The 22609-nt window shown below is 46.7% G+C and overlaps 8 protein-coding genes across 8 annotated transcripts; 5 read left to right on the top strand and 3 right to left on the bottom strand.

Moving 5' to 3' along the window:
• Window positions 1-2438: 2438 nt before the first annotated feature.
• On the bottom strand, window positions 2439-2960 carry N7533_013750 (uncharacterized protein; the record flags this gene model as incomplete). Its single annotated transcript, XM_057110400.1, has 3 exons — window positions 2439-2541; window positions 2591-2608; window positions 2659-2960. The coding sequence occupies 3 exons, from the start codon at window positions 2958-2960 to the stop codon at window positions 2439-2441; spliced, it is 423 nt and encodes a 140-aa protein (XP_056953102.1).
• A 206-nt stretch (window positions 2961-3166) lies between these two features.
• N7533_013749 (uncharacterized protein) lies at window positions 3167-3367 on the top strand (the record flags this gene model as incomplete). Its single annotated transcript, XM_057110399.1, has 1 exon — window positions 3167-3367. The coding sequence occupies one exon, from the start codon at window positions 3167-3169 to the stop codon at window positions 3365-3367; it is 201 nt and encodes a 66-aa protein (XP_056953101.1).
• Window positions 3368-3636: 269 nt separating this feature from the next.
• Window positions 3637-4064, top strand: N7533_013748 (uncharacterized protein; the record flags this gene model as incomplete). Its single annotated transcript, XM_057110398.1, has 2 exons — window positions 3637-3651; window positions 3705-4064. The coding sequence occupies 2 exons, from the start codon at window positions 3637-3639 to the stop codon at window positions 4062-4064; spliced, it is 375 nt and encodes a 124-aa protein (XP_056953100.1).
• A 1195-nt stretch (window positions 4065-5259) lies between these two features.
• N7533_013747 (uncharacterized protein) lies at window positions 5260-7383 on the top strand (the record flags this gene model as incomplete). Its single annotated transcript, XM_057110397.1, has 1 exon — window positions 5260-7383. One exon carries the CDS (start codon window positions 5260-5262, stop codon window positions 7381-7383), a length of 2124 nt encoding a protein of 707 aa, XP_056953099.1.
• A 376-nt stretch (window positions 7384-7759) lies between these two features.
• Window positions 7760-9205, top strand: N7533_013746 (uncharacterized protein; the record flags this gene model as incomplete). The annotated part of the gene is made up of 1 exon (XM_057110396.1): window positions 7760-9205. One exon carries the CDS (start codon window positions 7760-7762, stop codon window positions 9203-9205), a length of 1446 nt encoding a protein of 481 aa, XP_056953098.1.
• A 6029-nt stretch (window positions 9206-15234) lies between these two features.
• N7533_013745 (uncharacterized protein) lies at window positions 15235-15945 on the bottom strand (the record flags this gene model as incomplete). The annotated part of the gene is made up of 1 exon (XM_057110395.1): window positions 15235-15945. One exon carries the CDS (start codon window positions 15943-15945, stop codon window positions 15235-15237), a length of 711 nt encoding a protein of 236 aa, XP_056953097.1.
• Window positions 15946-18548: 2603 nt separating this feature from the next.
• Window positions 18549-19757, top strand: N7533_013744 (retinol dehydrogenase; the record flags this gene model as incomplete). Its single annotated transcript, XM_057110394.1, has 6 exons — window positions 18549-18625; window positions 18705-18893; window positions 18954-18993; window positions 19040-19093; window positions 19147-19436; window positions 19490-19757. The coding sequence occupies 6 exons, from the start codon at window positions 18549-18551 to the stop codon at window positions 19755-19757; spliced, it is 918 nt and encodes a 305-aa protein (XP_056953096.1).
• A 2254-nt stretch (window positions 19758-22011) lies between these two features.
• Window positions 22012-22414, bottom strand: N7533_013743 (uncharacterized protein; the record flags this gene model as incomplete). The annotated part of the gene is made up of 2 exons (XM_057110393.1): window positions 22012-22023; window positions 22073-22414. The coding sequence occupies 2 exons, from the start codon at window positions 22412-22414 to the stop codon at window positions 22012-22014; spliced, it is 354 nt and encodes a 117-aa protein (XP_056953095.1).
• Window positions 22415-22609: the final 195 nt, after the last annotated feature.

The raw sequence follows: 22609 nt of genomic DNA, 5'->3' as shown, positions 1-22609 counted from the left end.
CATACAGTGCATCCGTGGCGGAAATGCATCCATCATAATACTTGATGCGATAAATGATGCCGTTATGCCATATGGGACCTTATTCTTTGTGGCAATTCTCAAGAAAGTTTGGAGGAAGTCAGTATAATTGCTGGCAATAGGGTTTGTTAGACGAGCAGCATAGACAAAGTCAAAGCCTCTAGATGTCGTAGCAATGGTATGACCGGTTGCGAGCTTAAAAAGGGCAGATATATGTAAGCCAGAAAATAAACATCTTAGATGTCGGCGGATAGCTCTCATCTCTTCAAGCTGTGCACGGATTTGAAATCGGAGCCTTTGATACCGCGCTATAGTGGAAAGATGTCTTCCAGCGAGCCGGAATATCTTGAGTGAGGAAAATATCGACCATATTCGGGATCCTAATATGGACTCCAAGGACTTCCCAAATGCTTCCACCATGTTATTATAGGGACCATCCTCCGAAACGATAATAAGAAGTTTAGGTCGCAGATCTAAGGGAAAAGTTGATGCACTCCCTAGCTCAACCCAGGACTGGAGGAGACTAGATAGTGAGTCTAGTGTCAGAAAATCATCTGCAAAGATACAAATCACATCGCTAAACAAGTTGACTAGTCTTGAATAGATCATATCCAGAGGGGATCTTGAATACTGATTTGGACGCCAAGAGATGGAATGGCGTGTGGTTTCATGGCAGTTTGTGTAACTACTCTCCTTAGAGAGCTGCTCAGATGGGTCACTGTCAATGAGTAGTATAGGATAATCATTGTGAATGGACTCATTATCTACTCGAAGGTTAACATGGGCACGTTCTGTACGGCGACTAAGATTATTTCGAGGAAATAGACTCCGCAGAGCTTCATCCTTAGTCCTCTTTCCCAAGAAGAATACAAATTGAGGACACTGGGCTTCAGGCTCTGGCATATCCCGGACCAGAGTATTGAGTATATCCGATTGTTCGAGATTGATTGTGCTAGTGTTGTGTTCTTGAACAGCGCGCAGCCATCCGATATGTCGACAGGAAGCCATGATTGGGAATACCTGTAGAGGAGACAGAACGAAAAGATCCGTGAATATATTTATATTCTGGTGGTCACAAAAGTATACCAGTACCTATAATTGCACAATAGCGACTTTGAAAGTAGAAAAACGGAATGTCTAAAAATAATCCGGCTTAAGCGCCCTGTGCCAGCAGGGCTTCTAGAATCAAACATTGTTCTCGGTTCAGGGACTCTGAATGTCGTAAACTTTTATCGAGTTCCTCGAAAAGCTCAAGAATTTTGGTAATTGATTGAAGTGACATAGTTGAGATCTCTATTCGCTTTTTGTAATGCTGACGAATCATATTGAGAAGCTGTTTTTGCTCAAGCTGGTGGCTCAAAGGATGCTTTTGAGTATCTGTTGGGGCCTAAGACAGGACAGAAAAGTTTAGCCTTGAGGTCTCACGAAGGGAACAGCGATAAATTGACTTGACTGGATGGATGTTGCGGTATAGCTGACATGTTCGGCTGATAAGAAGGGGTTGAGCAGTACAAGGGGACGAAAGACGAGTCCAGCAGCACTTTGTACTATCTTTTATGCCTAACGGGCCTAGAGCTGATTATCACCTCTTCTGAAGCCACGCCCCCATATCGAGCGCGTAATTTACAGTTCGATCGACATGGCCGGGTTCGGGGGCTGACCCGGCGTGTGTTGAAAATACCAAAGTACATATGATGGCTTGTGGGGCAACATTTTGGTTCCACTCATTACTCGCATACATAAAAAGCCCCCACTCCAGTGGGGCGACACAGTGACTGTGCCGCTGGAGATGAGCGAGTGATGATCTTTGCTCTGAAAATCAGTGGAAAGTTAGCCTATCCTATCACCGGCAGTACAACAAAGGCATCCTCCGTGGGCATATTCTCGTGGGCGGCCTTCTCGTGGGCGGCTCCCTCGTGGGCGGCTCTCGTAGGCGGCTCTCGTGGGCGGTATTGAAACTTCGCGGGGGCGAGCCTCGCAGGAGTTCGGTGGTTTCGCGATCGACGTCGGTTCGTCGGACGCCTTTTAGCTCGTGGGCCGGACTGGCTGCCAAGAAGGTCCGAGGACGTGTCTGGACGAACATCCCATGCATTAGCTCGTGGATCTAAAGTGAAACGTGATTTACATCCCCTGTACCTTGTCACGGGGGGGGGAAGAAGCGCCCATGTCTCACTCCAACCTACATTAGCTCGTGGATCTAGAGCGATAACGTGATCTAATCACCCTGCGCCTTACAACAGAAGTGTAAAATTTGGGTAAACTTATCGCAGCGGATTCTGGCGACTAGCCAACCAGGATCTTTTGCAAGTGTTATATTACGCCACAATGATCTCAGTGAGGGGATGTACGAAAGGATTCACATAAATTTATCTAACGCAATCTGGAAAGCAATGTACAATGTCTCCTCTTCTTTCATCCGTTTACCCGACCGTAGCCTTCATTTGCATTTCCTGTACTGAGTTGGAGAGCTGTAAAAGATAAGGCTGTAGCTGCTCGACGTAGCTCTCTAAGGCATTGATCGTTCTTTCGATAATTAATAACATGTATTAAAATGTTTCATTGATTGACAAACCTCTCCTTTTGAGCGATCCTGATAGATTCTTTAGTATGAGAGAATAATAAATAACTTTGAGATCTTACATGTTTTCCAAATCACCAACACGATTCTGTAGGTCGACAAGTAATTGGTTCATTTCACATGTATCACTCTCACCAACGGATGGAGCTAGTGTCAGCTCAGGCAGGCTCTCCACTGTTGGGACTGGCTCTTCGCCAGGTGGAGCAGCCTCAGCCTCAAGCTGGAATGGATCAATGTACTGATCCAAGAATTCATTCCAGCAGAAGTCTTCCTGCTGTTCGAGTGGATATTGGAGATCAGGGAACTCAGCATTCATATCCTGGCTCCAGAGGAGAAAATGTTCGAGGTTGGTAGTAGGCTCCATAGTGTGAATTCAGATTTTTGTTGGGTGAGAATCAGGGATGTACTGTGCTTAATTTATGGCACAGTGACTGTGCCAGAGCTGTGCCAGAGCTACCTCGGTTTCCGGATTTATCAGGGGCCAAGGTCATAAATAGAATCCATCTGTCGTGGGCGATTCGCTTCCCGATCAATTTTCACCTTTTCTATACCACATTGGAGCGTCCCAAAATGTCGGTGCAAGCGCCTGGCCATAACAAACAATACACAGAGATTGAAGAGCAGATTCTTGTCTACTTCAAGACACAATGTCTTTCCTGGTCTGAAATTGTTACTGAATACAACAAACGAGTAGATCTCGACCGGCAGAGAACACAGGCAGCTTTAGAAACAAAGTGGCGACAACTCAAGCCCATAGTCTATATTGGGTAATTCCCCCTCTGAAATCTCGTTTTACGCAACCGCTGATCCCTCAAGCGCGTTTCATCCCACGAATCAGAATGAAAGGGAATTGGACGGGGATCTGTACAATGTATCACACTAGTCACGGATGTGATTCGGCCATGCTGAAAGCCGGGGGGCTGTTTGTGATTACCTATTCCAGTAAAGCTTCAGAGCTGGCAATAAAGATAAATAACCCTCTGTGGCCCTGCTTCTAATATCCTAAATCTTCATCTTTTCTTTCCACAATTCCTGCAATCATGAAAAACCAATCAGTATGTCCTTTCTTGAGATATTTCAGCAGAATGACTTGGCTGATAGTGTCTAGGTTACTACAGAGTATATAACCACTTCATGGGCTGTGGTCAAAGGCTTCTTCTCTCGTGAGCAGAGACTATTGGAGCATATCGCGCAGATCGAGAAATCTTTGCACCAAGCAGGATGGCAAAACCAACAGGAAAGACTTGGATATACAAATCTGCTCTCGCAATACAATGAGCTTTACGAAGGATACCAGAAGATTCTCGGCTCGTATGAGTCTCTTCTAAAGACAATTGGGGACAAGACGAGTGATACACCTCCACCATCTGCATACGAAGAACTGCGGGTTATATTCGAGAAGCCAGATCATACTGATAGTGTGGATGATCTCGATGAGTATGTGAAGCATGAGGTCAACAGTGTTTGAGTTCCTATGTACTTTGTCAGTTTCCTGGAGTTGATCGTTTCTCGGTCTTATTATGTGACGTATGAATTTATGGCTGAGTAACATTTTCATTATTTATCTGATTGTAGCTAACTCTCTCATCGCTGGGGTCTCTTCGTTCAACATCTGCCATTGTAATGCAATTCGTGTATGGCGCCTTCGAGTTCTGTCAGGAGCTATAGTGTGAGAGCTTCTTGTATGCACATGACGCCTAGTAGATAAATTTGGAGCGGTACGCGGGGGCGAGCGACGAGAAACCCGATTTTGCCTACCCCCTGGTGCGATTACTGTGTTCTGCCGAGGAGGCCTTCTTCTCAATCCTTGTCTCCGCTGTGAGCCCCCGGGTAATACTCGCAAGCGCCTGCGGGCAGTTGGCCCGCGTATATAACTTTCTGGCTCGGAGGTCGCTACAGAGTCGTCCCACCACTCCCCATACGAGTTCGACGAGTTAGGAAGTCGATCTGCTACCTTTTGCTCAAAGGTGAATCTCTGAACTCTCCAATCCTTAGGGTACGAAAAGTTCTCAATTAATTCAGATATAAAGTCCCGGGCATCTTCAAACCTTGCTGTTGAGCGAAAAATAACAGCATCCCTGACAGCAAGGGCCAGTTGTTGCCCAGCCTGAAACCAATTATTTACTGGGATACATCCATAGCCTTCTGGGTCTCCATGAATTAAGTTTATCTGGGCGTTAATGAGTTCGTTAGTGGCCTCGAGCTCTTGTTTAGCATTATAGCGCTCGTTAGATGAACCCCATAGAATCTGAACCATTAGAGGAGAGGCCTCATTCCAATGTGATAAATATCGATCCGTAAGGGAAGGAACACTAGACAAAGCGGGATCCTGGGTCCAGTTTATAAATACACCATATGGACCAGAATCAGGATGACGTCTTGTTGAATAGTGGCGAAGCTGATGAATCCGAAACTGTTCACGAGTAACAGGTAGGTATGCCGGTGGGAGGTTATCAAAGCTCTCCATAGTAGTAGCCAGGGATTGTGAAATAGAGCACTAAAGTGTGATTCTTAAATATCAGGTTCTAGAGATGCTACATTTGAACTGTGACTTCTGTAGTTGCTTATGCACAATTGCGCTTTTTGGAAAATGACCCACATAGTACTATAAGAACCAGCATCCCATTAAGTGGCCGCTAGAAAAGGGCTTCCACTCAATAAACATGCCTGCCTATAGCCATGCGAGTGAAACTAGTGAACGCTCTGAGACTGATAACTCTAGTGATCTTTCTTCTCGGGATGTCAGTCCTATTGATGATGCTCAAGGCAGCGAACCTGGCTCGCAGAGTGATAGAGAGGAAGCCGATTCAGAATCAGAAAATATCTTCTGGCGAGGGCTTGTCGACTTGAACGAGCTTCAAGCTGAGACTCAGAGACTTTATCCTGGTGTATTTTCTAATGGAACGATTCTGGGTTGGCGAGGGAACGGATTCGGCTACTCTGTGATTGTTGGATATGAAACTGGGGGGAAAACGATAGCTCGTGTTGAACCGTTACGAAGACGTCCGTTACCAAGCGATGATCTCCACATATCTTCCACTTGCCGTGGTAAGAGGCGAATGGACAACAGTGATGAATACTGGTCAGTAGCCCAGGTTGCCTCTGTTGGTCTTATTGCATGGCGAGTAGATGCTAAATATAACGACAATCCCACTGCGATTCTTCGCCCTATGCTCAAGGCCTGGTATCCGGAGACTTATATTCAAGTCTTCTGGCAGGACGGTGGAAATTCATGGGAGAGTCGTGGTAACTTTCGTCACATTTATTGTATGACTGACCTACAAGCCGACATCCTGATCTATCGAATGGCAATACACCAACAAAGTGAATACGAATTTGCCCTAACTGGCCAATACCCAACATTGCCTGATGGTGGGAATATGCAAAATCTACATTGGAGGAACACAAATGCCGATGGGAAGGCACATTGGCTGACGCCTCGAGCAAGGAGTGAAACAGCAGACAACTCTTTTAATGAAGAGCGATCAAATAGATATTCTGGCCGTGCTCATTCGAGGCACAGAGGCCATACTGAGGCTGATGTTGGGGAACAAGGTACTGAGCAAAGTTCTGCTGAATCTGATGAGGGGTTTCATGAAGAATCGCAATATAATAATCATGATCATGAAATTGGACATCCCATAGACTCCAGCCATAGTGAAAGTGGTAGCGATAGCGATGATGATGATGATGATGATGATACTCATCAAACACCTAGGCATCATTCAAGAAGTTCTGGCTCACGATCACGCTCACGCTCACACTCACAAAGTTATCAGGCAGGCTTGATGCAGGACACTCCGACACCGTTATTTACACCAGCAAATCGACCTAGAGATAGAAGGCATCTATCGCCGATAGACGAAGATTTTATCACCCCACAATCTCGTCCACAACCACCAAGACATCAAACCCCTACCTCAAGCCGGAGCCATACCCCAAAATCCATATTTAGTCAATCGAGGAACGGCGAATCAACAGGAACATCAGTTGAACCTGATCGTGGAAGCAGCCAGCGAAGTAGCCGAGAGTCCAGCCAGGCAACAGCTAGACTAAACACCCATTCACGGAGACAGGAAAAGGGATCAAGGTCTTTACAAAGTAAGAAATCAATAAGGAGTGAAGGACCGACACCAAGGCCACACACAGAACCAAGACCCCGCAAAAATCAGCAGCAAAACGGGTTGAACTCCGAGCCTTCCTGGTCATTAAAACCAACAAAGCCTACTTTAAATATCGATAAACTATCAGATAGTACACCAGGCCCTTCGAGATCAGGCAGCACTCCTAGCTCCTCGGGGTCTAAAAACAAAGATAAAGACAATTCTAGATCAGGCAGCAGTTTTAGCTCTTCGGGATCCAAGGGCAGAGAAAAAGACAATTCCCAGGAACATTCCACATCTAAGGGTACCCCAGGCTTTTTCAAAGGGAAAGAGGTTACAAAAGATACTTCTTCAATTTCACAGCGTCAAGGACAAGAAGATTCAAGATCAGATGGCACACCAGGCTCCTCCAGATCAAAGGGCAAAGAACGGGAAGATGGTAAGCGGCGAGAGGATTTTGTATCAGATGGCACACCAGGCTCCTCCAGATCAAAGGGCAAAGAACGGGGAGATGGTAAGCGGCGAGAGGATTTTGTATCAGATGGCACACCAGGCTCCTCCAAATCAAAGGGGAAGCAACCAGAATCGGGCTCTAAGCCAAAGAAAAGAACTGGTAAAGGCAAGAAATATGTAGGCGCATATCGTCGACCAAATACTCGGTCTAAAGTAGAATTTGATGTATGAAATAGTTTTAGTTAACCTAAATTGACACTGATTTCCTTTTTCTGACTTATGACTAAGAACTCCAAGATAGCCCTAGACTGATATTGAGATTCTTAAAATTAAAAACTTCAATCTATGTCATGAACAGTTCTCTGCTTAAAATATAAATAGTCACGATTGCTAGCCAATTGAATAAAATGGTAGTTATTTATTCTTTTATTTCTGCGAACCAATCATTACAATCACCGACTAAAGTAGCTTAGTGGGCCCTTGTGTAGAATGTTGAAAACAGAAGTCAATAATCGAATAGTCCTATTTTAGATACCCGTATATATAAAGTAGGGTTAAGGCCTGATATAAAAATTATCTCCCTCCTCCACTACTGTTGACAGACATAATGGAGTCTTATTATGAAGAGGAGTATCAAGCTGCAACCCCTTTGATTGCTTCTATACTATGGGGCAAACAGAGTGAGAGAAATCAACTTGTTATACAGCTAGACACGTTGAACGACCAAATATCTGCAAAGAATACTGCACTCAATTTACCACCCGACGATGGGCTCATTATAACTCCGGCCTTCTCTATAGCAGCAGATCTTCTCAGTGAAGCATCATTGCAACTTCTTGACTCTGGAGAAACTGCTAAATTTTTCAAGGTCAAGAAGTACATCAATAGTACGATTGATGCATATCAATTTCCTTCTATCTGGAAGATTACTTGGAATGAGTTCCTTGACTATCACTCCCTCCACACTGGAGATGATATAGAAAGACTAAAGAAGTCTAATCCTGTTAAGGCTGTCCACGATTCTAGGGAAGATCTTTCACCTAAACAGCTCTTTCATAATGGGCTTCAGGATAAGAGATTTCCTGAACAATCGGCCAAGAAGGAATCATCGGAGGGAGAATGGCCCAGGGGAGAGTTGTCCGAGGAAGAATCACTGGAGGAAGCATCAGGAGGAGAGTCTGAGAGAGAGTTGCCCGAGGAAGGATCGTCGGATGAAGAATCAGAGAGAGAGTCATCCGGCGAGGGAACATCAGAGGAAGAGGCGTCCGAGGAATCAGAGGAAGAATCATCGGAGCAAGAATCAGAGGCAGATTCGTCCAACGAAGAATCGTCGGAGGGAGAATCATCAGAGGACGAATCGTCGGAGGGAGAATCATCAGAGGACGAATCATCAGAGGACGAATCATCAGAGGACGAATCATCAGAGGACGAATCATCAGAGGACGAATCAGAGGAAGAATCGTCAGAGAGAGAGCTGTCCGAGGAAGAATCAGAAGAGGAGGAGGAGGAGGGAGATTTGGAGGAGGAAGAGTCCAGACAAACCTATAAATTTTGGCAGCAGAGTGTCCCATTAGGCTCTGTTCGTCAAAACGCCCAGCGCGAGTTCAAATTTCTCCTTACCAAAGGGTTTGTCTTGGGCTCGCCCGGTGATCACATAGTGATCGTTGGGTTTACATGCCAGGGCTTTCATACAGCCCGCATAAGACCCAAGGAAAGGTATGAAGATCAACTGGGTGGCCTTTCTACAGTCTCTTCCCGAGAGGCTTTGATCGATGGTGTTGGACTGGTAGCTTGGGACACTGGGGCCTCAAGTGATACAGTTGCGGCTATTTTCCCCAAAGAAGACGCAAACTATCCGCCTACATTTATATGGATAAAGTGGGAGAATGGAGAATGGACATGGGAATCGCGCGATGTCTTGAAAACCATTCTTAAGGATTTAACATCCTATGAAGTCGATCTTCTCATATATCATTTAGCAATTTCGCAGGAGGCTAACTTTCAAGAAAAACTTTGCGGAAACCGACCTTGCTTTTCCTACCCTCGTATGTAGCTTCGAAATATATCGTTGATTGAGCAGAATACAGGATACAGTACAGTGATATTCGAAATCAGATTTACCTCGATAATCTCTCTTGTGATCTCGCGGCGCTCCGATTTTCCATATCGGGTTAAGTTCCCTAAGCTATGTAGCCTAGATAAGTCATGATAAATTACTGTAACAGGAGTGTCTCACACGTGCTTTCCCCCATCTGCCCAGGCTGCCCTGCTAAAAAGAGAGAACTGACTATACAGCCAAACATACAACTCCTAGTAGCTTGGGCAAAATACCTTAAGATTTACCACAATTCGAAATGGCTTCTATGTTTTACATGGAGAAATAACCTCGAATCCTAACGCTCAGGCGATATTCAAAAATCTACTTTTACTTAATCTAGCTTGTAAATCGCCCTTAGGCGTGATTCGAAACTACAGTAGATGATGATGATGATGATTTCATTTACCCTGACCCCTCGTCTCAAAGTTGGAACTCTGAACTGATGTACAAGTGTGATGCCCCTTTTCTATCCAGGGGCAGATATGACTACTTATAGACCCAATGGGTGCCTTGATACTACCTCGCACAGCAGCTACCCTGTGTTACTCCTATACCAGGATCTGGGATCCAACTTTAAGACGAGGGGTTAGGGTAAATGAAATCATCATCATCATCATCTACTGTATTATATATCTGACAAAGCTAATTTGCGATGTCCCCTATATCGTCGGCTTAATCGGTACGCGTTCTGCTAGCTAACTATGCCATGGCCACCTATCTCAAATATTAGTAATCAACCACTAAAGGCATATCCAACCCAGCTGCTTCCATAAGTAAAAGGATTCTGCTATTTCGTTCCGTCTTCTCGGATACATAAAAGCGCTACTTCTCCTACCTTTTAGACCATAGATTCTATTATTTCCTCGTATTATCCCAACTTGCCCTGGCGCATAGCACACAGTATAACAACTCACTATATTCTAGCCTGCTAATATTGCTGGATGTAGCCCGCTTTTTCCTACCATGATGCGCATAAAAAGATGGTTTTAAGTATATAGCGAGCGAGTTGTAGTCGCCTGTAATTTTATAATATTAATTAACGGGTGGTGGTTTGGCAGAAATATATATTTGATACTGGAGGACTGCAGTACATTTTCCTGTAAAGTCTTTATTTAATATCCAGATCCATCAAGAGTATACTTTTGACCTTGAAAATAGAATGGATAAATTGGTTAGTTCGCAATTCATCCATAGATTCATTTATCTCAGCATGTTTACACACAAAAGTAAGGCGAAATTTAGTTTTGAAGTTTGGAACTGGCGGACTTGGCTTTTTTTTTTGTTGGTGACGCGGATACACACACACACACACAATTCATTAACGCCCGGCGGCTGAACCGAAAGGGCAACTATCACTAATCTAAATGTACATGCCTAAGCTAATGCTGTGCCTCCTTGGAGCCCATACAAGATTCCTTTCAGGGTGTGTCATCTCAGATGTCAATATCTTAGCGGGTCCTTGTGGGTTAGTATTGGTTAGTAGACTTGCTTGAAGGCGCTTCTCCAAGTGTTTAACATCCTATCCTCGGCAGTTGAAGCGCGTCTACTGTCTGTTATAAGGGGTGTTGGGGGTTAGTAAGAAGAGGTTTTCTATCAGTTTGTTGGCAAGCCTAGGTGGTCTCGAGTCGGCCCGTAGCGATTGCAAATTGTATTGAGGCTCGCACTGCTTCCAAATTCGGCTTCTACTTTTGATTATTGGAGGGTGACTTCCCTCCCAAGAAGAAGGATATGTTACTTCGGTGAGTGTGGGTGCATTGTAGTATTTCCGTCTGGTGCGCGGTCCACTTCCGATATTGAAAGAGAAAGTGGTCTACGGTCTCTCTTGCTTGTCCACATGCGCATTGATCCGTTTTGGCGGTATTGATCCGGAACAGATATCTATTAAGTCTTGCTATGCCTGTGCGGAGCTGGGCTAGTACGCTCGCCTCTTTCCACGATAATCGGTTATATAGCTGTTGTGTGTGTTTTCCCTGGGAGTGCTGTGTCCATTTGTCGGGAGTGTCTCCCTATATTCTCGGGTAACTCGCTTTTGGGGACTGCTTGGGCATGCGTAATCTTTAGAGTGGTCGATTTTATTTTGGGGACCTGTCCTTGCAGGATGGTATCTTCTTGTGTTGTGGCTCTTGCCTGCTCTTTTGCTAGCCCTAGTAGTTTGTTATCTTTGCTAGTGGGGATCTACCGGACGCTGATCTGATTTCCATGCCTCTGTAATCTGCTTATTAGTGTGTAGATTTGGCAGATAAATTCCTGACCTGATTGTTGTCGTGGGTTCTTCAACGTAAGAGCTGCTGCTTTGTTGCTTGTGATTAGTGTGATCCTATAGCCTTTTAATCCTATGAGTGTCTTTAGTGTGTGTGCTATTGCCGCTAACTCTGTGGAGAATGGATTTTGCTCTGTTCTTGTACTTAATGTGATGGATAAGGTCTTTAGTCTCACTTTCCGATAGTGTGGTGGTTGTTTCTTAATGGCTACCCCGAAGCCGACCAGCTTATTCTGTGCTGAGCTGCTGAACGTGATCTGTATTGACCTGCTTGGTATAGTTGATGTCTTGGTAATGGGCTTATTATCGGTCTGTACTTGGGCCTCCTATGGTGCTAGTGTAAAAGGGTTGATGGTTTCTAGTGATTCTATATCGATACTTCTCAGTGTGTCCGCTACTTGATATAGTGGTGAGTGGTGGTATCTCCTGAATTTCCTGATCCGATCTGTGTTTCTGCGGAGAGGATTGGTTTCTGGTAGTGTGTGGAGGTCTGTCCATATCTTCACTGCCTGTCTCCAGAATTGGTGTTGTGCTGTGGCAATGTGGGCCTTGGCCTCTGCTACGCTGGTTGTAACTGTGAGGAATGTCCCTATGATTGCTTGTGCTCCTACCCTTTGCACTTAGTTGATCGGTCCGATGTTCTTATTCTTGAATGTGTGTATTCAGATATTAGATGTGTAGTCTACTACTGGAGCTACGGTTGCTGTGAAGAGCTGCTGTGCTGTCGCTGGGGAGAGGCCTCGAAGCCGTTGTAGCTCTATCGCGGCCTCTAGGCCCTTAGATGCTGCCCTTGCGATATGCTCTTTGTACTTTAGTTGTGTGTCTATTAGGACCCCTAGGATTTTGATCCTGTTTTTAGGCTTGACTGTGTGTCCCTTGATAGTGAATGGTTCTTGGTTGATTTTGCGAGCCTTGGGTGCGAAATGTATGATGGCTGTTTTGTCTGCTTTAAAGGTTGCGCTACTCCTCCTTTCCTAATCGAGTGCGTTATTGATGATTGTTGCGATACCTTCCCGATTACTCTGTACGGTTGGCCCTGTTACCCATGCGGTGAAGTTATCCACGAAGGTAAGTGCTCCTCCTTGGCCGTCGATCGGTCTCTGCACGAGGTCGGTGTTGAAGAAGAGGAAGAGAATCGGAGACAGGGGCGAGCCCTGAGGTAGTCCAGGCTGTGGCAGGTCCTGAACCTCTGATAGCTGCCTATTGATCTGGATGGCTGTCGTTCGTCCCGAGCAGAACGCCTTAACCTAGTGGAGAAGGCCCTCTGGTATACCTCGTGTCTTTATCCTCTGGATTAATTGTTCCTTACAGACCCCATTGTAGGCCCCCTTGACATCAAAGCTGATCAGGCTTAGTACCTGTCGTCCTTGCTTTGCTGTGTAGATTTGCTTCTGTAGGAGTAAGAGTGCTTGCTCCGCGGACCGCTGCTTTTGGGCCCTGAAGTGGCTGGTCGGAAGTAGGCTATACGTCTCTACTGTGTGCGAGATCCTTTCTGCTACCACTGACTCTAGGATCTTGCCTAGTGTTGTGAGGAGTGAGATCGGTCTCTACGCCTTAGTAATAGTGTAGTCTTTCTTGCTTGGTTTTCTTAGCGGGATGATCTTTGCGTGTCTCCACTGTTTCGGTAGTGTGCCTTCTTCTAATGATGTCTGGAAAAGATCGAGGACCCGGTGTTTGACCGTGGGCTAGGTTATCTTCCATACTATGGCCGGTAGGCCATCCTTACCTGGTGCCTTCTAAGACTTCGTTGCCAGTAACTGCTGCTCTATCTCTTCTATGGTAATGGTCGGCATCTCTAGTGGTGCTCTTTGTGGTCTAGTTCCCTCGTTGTTAATGTTGTCTGGCAGTGGTGGGAAGAATTTAGTTAGTAGTTCTTCTGCCTGCTCCCTATGATTGGTGGTAACTGTTCTATCTGCTTTGATGAGCTGCGGTATCTTTCCGAAGGCTGTGTCTTCCCCTGATTTCAGATATTTGGTAGCTGTCCAGATATTGTTATTGTTAGCTAGAAACTCGTTCTAGTGTTTCTTCTTCTGTTTCCGAATCGTATCGTGGTATTGCTTCGCGGTGCTTGTAGTCATGTCCTCTAGCTGTGGTACCTTGCGCCCTACCTGTTACTCTGCGCGGGCGTGGTTTCTCTAATATGTGTATATTTGACGAATTTGCGTTAAGTCCGCTGTCCACTACTGCTTTGTGTGCGGTGATGGTTTGGCCTTCGGCGTTAATGCACGAACTGCTTTCGACACTGTATACATTAGCCGATCGGTCTTCTGCTGCACGGAACCTTCTACCGGAGTGGTAGTTAGCGTGCTTGCGATTCTGGTATTGATCTCTTTCCACGGTGTATTCTTGAGCAGTAGTCTGTCTGTCTGCGTTGGAGCTATCCAAGGTGTATCAAAAACAGTCTTAATGGTAATATGATCTGAGCTGTGCCCTGTTCTGTGGACTGTATATTTGGTCATCGAGTCCGTTAAGTTTTCCGAGGTGAGAACGAGGTCGATTATTGACTTGTAGTCCCCTGAATATCCTCCGCTGTGCCATGTCTTGGTGCCTCGTTTAAGCAGGCTGCTGAGTCCAAACTCATTTATGAGGTTGATGATTGAATCTGCTTCGCCTTGTCTGACCGAGGATACCTCGTCTCCTCCCCATAGTTGATTATGGTGGTTAAAGTCCCTTTTGATCATGATCTCTACTACTGTTCCCGAGTCTCGCTGTACTTTGGTGATCGCTTTTCTGAGGTGATCGTAAGTGTTGTTCAACGCAGCGGTATTGCCTCCTTCCACATACACCGATGCTATTAGAATCTGTTGCTTAGGAAGCCGAATCACAGCCGCTGTCAGGTCCGGTGACTCAATCTGTACTTGCTCCGGCTCCCACATCCTTATTTACCCATAGCATGCTTCAAACCGCCTATCTCCCTTCTCTCTATGTGGAGGGGACTATCTTAGTCCATTTATGATGTCCTATTGGGGTGGTCAAGAGCTGGCCTTGAATCCTCCTCGCCTGGGGTTCCTGGATCGCTAGTACCACTGTGTTTGCGGTATCTTGGTTGTTCATAAGGCTTTTATATACTTTACCCTGTTTCCTCACGTTTAGTTGTATTACTCGGAGCGTTTTATTTATTGCGTGGCGGATAGAGCTTCCGACAGTTTCTGCTGAACGATTTATGAGGACCCCCGTATGGAACGCACTTTGGAACTGTCTGGTCGTAGCTACTGTGGTGATGACCTTCTACGGTGTACTTTGTGTATCTCTAGGTATTCTTGTACTGAAAAGCCTTGTTTCTAATCTCCTGGCACTTATAGTATTGTATCGGTTGTGGTCGATGCTTGAAGGTGCTGGTCACGCCGGATTCTCCCCCAGTATGGAAGAACCCGTTGGCTAGTAGTCTCTGTGTGTTACTACCTTTAGTGAGGTAGACGACTATTGACCTATATGCTTTTGCGCTCTCCCTCTTGCTAAGTCATGCGATTTTCGTAACGGTGGCTTTGTTCTCCTTGCTGAAGGTGGCTGCTACTCCGGCACGGATCTTATCTTTTTTATCTAGAACTGTGGCTTTGTTAACACTGTCAACTTTGATAGGGTAAAGCTCATCCCGAAGTACCTATGCCCCTGCACTGATTTGGGATTCCGCCGCTTTTTTGATCAGCTGGTGCTCGGCTTCGTCGCGGCACGCTATTCTGATCTGGTTCGTGTTCTTCGGGTCCACAGTGACGGCGCGACAACGCTAATGCGTATGGTCTGCCGTCGCTTGGATCTCTGTCTCGACTGCCGCCCGGATAGAGCCTGCAGATATCCTCTTGTTTTTGTTCTCTGCCATCCTGGAGGTGTCGATTATGTAATAGAGTGTGTTGGTGAGTGTGGTTGGTGTTGTTTTTGATGTCGAGAGGCTCTGTATATTACTTGGGTGGCTGAGCGGGGGAGTGCGGGCGATATCGGCATAGGACGGGGAACCTGTGAAAGCGGGAGCGCTGATTTCTTCACGTAGGGATTGGATTTCTCGGAGGATTTTATCGTGACCAGTCTGGGCGCATGCTTCGGAGTTGCACTGCGATGTCGGGGTCCTGTCTGTCAGGTTCTGTAGCTCGTGCCGGACCTCGGCGAGGGTAGTACCGAACTCTGCTTTGGCTTTTTGTAGTTCTTCCTTGTGCAATTCGTCTCGTAGTCTGATTTCTGTCCTGAGTTTGGTGATCTCTTTCACCAAATCGTTTACATCGAGTTTGTTGCTCTCGGTCGCGGAGTTATCCGAAGTTGCCCTATCCGGCTGAGATTCGGGTCCAGTTCTCTTCTTTTGCTGAGGTCGCGTCTGCCTCTGTTTATTGTCGATTTCTTGTTCTTGAGCATAGATTCTGGGTGGTCTGGTGATGCGTTTCGGTCTTGCCAGTCGCGGTGGCGAAGCTTCGTGTTCGTCGCGGTCGGGCGGTTCAGGGGTTCGCATCGCGGCCCGTCCCGCCATCACTCTCAATCAGTACAGGAAATCGATATTGTCGCCCCGTGGCACTCCGCAAAGCTCCAGAGTCGTTTTTGTAAGTGATTTCAACTCCCTATACAGTACGTTCCTTTGTACAGTCCAGGCGTTATGCGACCACGTACAGTCCTGATCATGTGTGAGTTTTTGCCCGGGATACAGGACTGCTCGAAATCAGATTCACCACTTCACTCTCTGTAGTTATTTGTTAAACTCAATCTTGCATAACGCCATACCTATTATGGTTACACTACCCCTGACCCACAGTCTTGGCAGAATCTTAGTACGGTAATAAATAGTCGCATAAAAATAGCTCTCGTATCCTGGCCGTATGGTCTATGCCCCGTCTAGAGCTACTCGCTTGCAAACACACCAAACAGACCGGTTGACAGGAGATTCGGTTGTCTGGCCTCCTCTGCACCTCTTATTCCCTCCTTCGGCCATCCACACTCATTTCACTTAACCGACACACTGCGCGAGCGAAGATATACGTAGATACAATACCGGTGGGATAAGATTTCTTTACAAAGGGCTTGCTTGCTCTACAAAATGCTGGATTCATTGGATCCCACCCTCTGTCGAACCCTGAATGGCCAAAGTTTGCTGAATTTGACTCACTAGGAAATTAAGGACGATGATTAACCACTCCTTCCCCAACGGTGATGACTCTCTAGCTCAGGAGGCCGATTTTCCAGACCAGGATTCGCAATACGCCCCCACTCCAGGCTATTCTGAACAAACACCATCCTCCGAATATGGGTTCAGCCCTTCACCGGCCCGTTACCCCCAAGACAGTCCTGATTCCTTCTCCTCCCCCCCAACCGGATACCCCCAAGCTGCTTCAGCTTTGTGAGTGGGAAGCAAGCAACCCAAACGACGAGCTTCCCAGGAACGTTATTCGGTATATCATCGAGTGGAAGGTCAAAGTGAATAACCGGTCCGTGTCAGAGGATACAGAACAGGACGTAGCCCTGGCCCCAAGTTCTTACTGGTCCTTGGCTCTCAGGAGTAAGCTGGAGAATGTAATTGAGGATAAAGTCTCTCGTAGACAAAGGGTCCGGTCGGATGACACTTCCATTGTGGTGTCGGTCAATGAACGCAAGCAGCGGGACCTAAAGAAGCGGTTCAACTGTCTAGATATTGATTGGACGACGGTGTAAAAACAATTACTTGTGTGGGGGAAGTCTTGCATTAGCGGCAAGGAATTGCGGCTAGTGGTTATTTTCAACTATATAGAGGACGATCGCTTCCCAGTGAGTTCAGCCGGCCGGAACGAGAAAAGAGGAAGGTCATCCGTCACGAGCAGGATGCTTAATGAACAGGATGACCAACTTGATGCCGAGCAGCATACATCTGGGGAACAATCGATCTGGCGGGCTGTTTACAACTTGATGCATTGTCCTTCACCATCTTGTCACCTTGGTCCGCATTGCTGGCAAGACCCGCACGGAAAGAAGCACTACCAACTAAGGACTCATCATCTTAAACGCCTGACCGCTTATGTTGAAGGGGTGGGCATTCTGCAGTGCCAGGATGATCTCCCCGACGCTGTTCGTGAAGAGCTCTTCTTGGAAGAACAGCAGAGATTGGAAAGTAACAGAGCCTTAGCACTTTTTACGTGCCTGCAGCGCTGTTTGTTTGTCTACAGCACCTGTGTATTGCAGCGAAACTTTTATATGTCTACAACTCCTTTTATAAGGGCTCGGCGCTCTCTTTCCAGATTCAGTACCCGACGACAATCTCATGGTCAATCTTTATAAAAACATGACTCACTACATGCATGTCATTGGCAGACAGCATGCTGTCTTTCCGAGCAAACTAGATGCCCAGGTCGAGCGTTTTCAAGTTAGCACTACCAGAACACTCTCAGTGGCGCGGAATGCACTATAATCAAGGTCGCAAACAAGTTCACCCGTCCTGATTGCGAAAATTTGCCTTTATGGGGCGCAAAGGTCTGAAGCGCTGAGATGAGATACACACACACACACACACACACACATTTCATTAACGCCCGGCGGCTGAACCCAAAAATACCCCTTTACATAGTTAAACAGCTAAACCAACCGGTAGAAGCTGATAGGGTAGTATCGCATACGCAGGGCGAATTGCCTAGTCAGGCAAATCCACCACCTACTAGGGCCCCGCCTAGGTGTAGCGGGTGTAGGAAGACTGGCCACAGGATCAATACATGTAAGAATCACTATATTTAGTTGAATTGATGCATGCTGGTTGAGATAATCGACTTTGAAATTCTCTTATGGGGGTGGGTGTCCCGCTCAACCGGGTGCTCCGCTCATGCGGGAATTACGTTATAACTAAAACGATGATAGTTGATTAGTCAGTGCTTTTCTTGCGCCCGCATCCGCACCCGCACCCGCACCCGCACGCTCGGTTGCAGCTTGTTCCTTGGCCCTCTGATCCTCTCTCCAGGTGCTGACGAATCTTTACTTGAAGAAACCACCCGCAGCTACCTTATGTGAGCAGAATATGTAGATATAAGGGCAAAGGAGCACGTAGTCTAGCCTTGACACATTGCCACCCTCTCACCAGTGTCATTACGCGAATATCTAGCAATGATTAATGATCTACACGGTTTCATCCCTGCCCTCGCCGGGAACGTTGCCATAATAACCGGTGGCCACACAGGACTGTATGACACCCTTCTTGACGTATTTGATTTATTTTCTCGTATATCTGGAGATACGGTCCTAACTTCTCTGATGCAACAGTGGCTTCGGCACCAGCATCGAGCTTGCGAAACACGGCGCCCGTGTGTATATTGCCAGTCGATCCGAGGCAAAGTTCAAAGATGCGAAGCGGGATATCATTGCCGAGCATCCGGAGGCAGATATCCGGTTACTAAAGTTAGACCTAGCCGATTTGGACAGTGTTCGTGAGGCGGCGGAATGGTTTTCTCAGTTAGTCATATTACCGACCTGTGGTGCGTGTGAGCATTGCTCTGACTAATGAAGGTATAGTCAGGAATTAAGTCTCCATTTACTTATCAATAATGCTGGCGTATGTTATATACCTCCCCTCATGAGGCATGACTTACATGTTCTAGGTCATGTGCGTTCCATACGAGGAGACAAAAGAAGGATTTGAAATGCAGGTGGCAGTATGTATATCCCATATGATAGCTTTCTTGGAGCATTCTTTGATATTATTTAGGTGAACTATATAGGTCATTTCCTGTTCACAGAGCTCCTTCTCCCAATGCTCCAAAGAACTATAGAGAAGGCCGACAAGGGAAGCGTGCGCATCGTGAATGTATCCAGCGACGGGCATGCTAAATTGGCCCCGAAAGAGGGCATAGTCTTTTCGGATATGAACATGAAGAACTTCTCTGTCTGGGCTCGGTACGGCCACTCCAAGCTTGCCAACGTATTGCATGCGAAAGAACTGGCCAAGAGGTACCCCGACATTCTTACATTCTCTTTGCATCCGGGAACAGTGAAGACGTATGTAGGCTTTCCCTGTCCACTCGCCAAGACTCGGATCTAATGGTACTTAGGAACCTATCCGCAGGGCCAATCTCGTCAACCCCGCTTTATCGGCTAATTAAACCGCTTGTCGAGCTAGGTGCGCCTGGCCCACGGAAAGGGGCAGCGAATATCCTCTTTGCTGCTGTGTCGCCCAGCTTGAAGAGAGAGGCCGACAATGGAGCGTACTTGTTGCCAGTTGGAAAGGTTTCAGCGCCAAGTAAAGCTGGATCAGATGCTAAAATGGCGGAAAACCTCTGGGACTGGACGGTGAACGCCCTCAGAAGTCGGGGGTACTGATAAGGGCGAATCATGCAACATCTCATCTACCAAGCCCATAATCAATGATCTGCCAATACAGCAAGCGCATTATTATCTCCACAAAATCTTTTCAGCAGATGGAAGTATCTCCATCCCTGGCGTATAAGTGTCAATTCTTCGCAATCGATGGCTGCCAATACCATCCCCGCGTGGCTAATGAAGGCTACGCACTCATCATGATGGTCTGACGCTGCGGCGCCGGTGAATGCAGCCCAGGTAAACACTTCCGGGGCTTTGCGGATCCAGTATAAAGGCTCTATTTGCGCCAGGTGTTTCAAAAGCTGTCGAACTTTGTGATCGAGCGTAGTGTTTGAAATTTCCTCGCGGCGCGATTGTCGGCGAAGTATTTCCCAAAATATTTGGCAGCAGAGCTGGCAGCATACATTTAGCCTTTGATGCGTTGAAAGAGGGTGATTGTATTCGGCTGTGCCCATCGAATCACTTGTCGGTGCATGGGAGAGCGCGCACTCAACTTCAGCAGCAAAACTACAGTGATCAGCCTGAACCAAATGATCCAAACGCGAGATGGCTTCGTAGACGTCCAATATTGCATCCACAGAATCTTTTTGAAAAATTGATTCGGTATTGCTAAAAGTGACCCTCGACACTGAATTTCGAATCAGGGTATTTGGGCGAATTGATTCAGAGTATAAGCAATCCCAAATGGGGAGCATGTCGAAGATGCAGGCAAATGAGATCATTACTCTAGAAATGTTATTTTATAAATCGATCAGCTCAGAAATTAATAATGATCACATACATCTTGATGATGGCAATCAGAGGTCCTATATCGTCGCGGAAAGTTTTCGGTGCGGCAAGGAGCATCTTTACCAGGCCTTTTTGGTGAGCAACTGCTGACCCTCGATCAAGTGAGACCATCTACAGCCCGTCATGAGTATCTGTTTCGCATATTTTGTCCTGCCAAAATATACTAACACTAGAATATAGCAAGGGTATTACCGCTCCAATTGTTCCATAAGTCAAGACTGGCTCAGTTTGTGCTAACCGTTCATTGATCAAGCGGATAGCCCAGGTCTGATGGTACAGGGTTAGCGTGGTATTTGGCCGGCCCAGCAACCTGTCAATCGAAGCGGATGCACTGAACAATGTTGCGTGGAATAAGCATGGATCGGACATGGCGTGCAGCATCCACTGCGAACGGAGATGGTGGGCCAGGCTGTCAGCTACCACCGTACCCGAGGGTAACGCTATAGACGTGAGAACTCCAGGGTGATGAGTAAATGGCGAATGCAATGAGTGACCGTCGCATGACTTACAGAATTTTACTAGATCCGACATATGAGCGGTATCTAATAGGAGATTCGAATGCCATTCCCATTTCTGAGAGTGGAGAAAAGTCTAATCCTGGCTGGAGCACGTATCTAGTTGCTTCGGGATCATCGGTTGCAATGAGCGGAGCTCGGGAGCTGTTCGGAGCTGGGGTGCTGTTCGTTCGGTATATACAACTGGTGCCGACTCTGAAAGCAAATCGCGTCAGCCTCATTCTTGAGGACTAATCATGGCCACACTCGGCCGTGTCAGCCAATATTCCGACTATCCTAGATATACCTCACACAGCGAGAGCAACTTGAGATAATGCGATCACATCTACGTCGATGCACCGTACATGGTATACACGTGTTCGGCCACACGCTTTCCATCAATGGCACTGGTTGAGTCGGCTGGGCGACATATTCCGATGGCGGGACTGTTGGATATTCGCAGGGCCTATCTAGCCTAGTCGATACGCTGAGTTTAGTCTTCATATGAAGTGTACCCATCTTGATCCTCGGGCGGTCAAACATACTTCTTGCATTGAGAGCAGATTGGAAGCCGCTTATCGCATCGTCGCTTGCCAGACTTGCAGGTCAGACAGGCCAGCCCAGCTCTGGCAAGTTCAATTCCCGCAGCCATTCCTCTTATAACTGGAATATGACAATGAACCGAGATTGATTGACATGCCGAAAGTCCTGAGAACGTGGTTAGATGAGGACATGGCAGAGTGGGATAACATGTCCTCGAGGAAATGACTTAGACGAGACGGTGAAAAGTTAATCCGTGCACCACTGATGCCAAGTCCAATCACATGACTTTTTCTCTCGCCGGATCGGTCTTAAGCAGGCCATGGTCTTTATCTAAGTAATCGTGTTACCGATCGTGCAAGCGTGAGGGTGTTACTGTCACCTTTACTGAAAGTATGGCTGTTGTTGAAGAGTACAATACAATATCTATTCTAATACAGTATCTATTCTAAGACATATGACATATGCAACACATCGAGATGCTGTACATACTGACGACCTGAAGAAGTGGTAGAATACCACTGTAAGGCTTGAAGTCTTCACTTTCACTTTCCACTCGATGATATACCGAACGACGTTCCCGTGAAGCTCGTCATCTGGGCTGCTTGCTTCCCACTCAAAAAGCTGAAGCAGCTTGGGGATGCCCGGTTTGGGAGAGGTGAAGGATTCAGGACGGTCCTGGGGGCAACGGGCCGGTGAAGTGCTGAACCCATAATCGGAGGGTGGGGTTTGTTCATAGTATCCTGGAGTGGGGGTGTATTGCGAATCCTGATCCGGAAAGTCGGCCTCCTGAGCTAAAGATTCATCACCGTTGGGATAGGAGAGGTTAATCATCGTTCTCAATTTCCTTGCGAGTCAAACTTCAGCAAACTTTGGCCATTCACGGTTCAACAGAGACTGGGACCCAACGAGTCCAGCATTTTGTAAGGGCAGGTAAGTCGTTTGCAAATAAATATTTCATCCCACCAGTGTTGTATCTACGTATGCATTCGCGCGTGCGTTGTGTTAGTTAGGTGGAGTGAGCGTGGG

Source organism: Penicillium manginii, assembly GCF_028828005.1.
Source record: "Penicillium manginii strain IBT 31320 chromosome Unknown utg000011l:1.0-1395921.0:1.0-1396616.0, whole genome shotgun sequence".
Classification (NCBI taxonomy): domain Eukaryota; kingdom Fungi; phylum Ascomycota; class Eurotiomycetes; order Eurotiales; family Aspergillaceae; genus Penicillium; species Penicillium manginii.
This window is presented reverse-complemented; position numbering and strand designations above follow the sequence as displayed.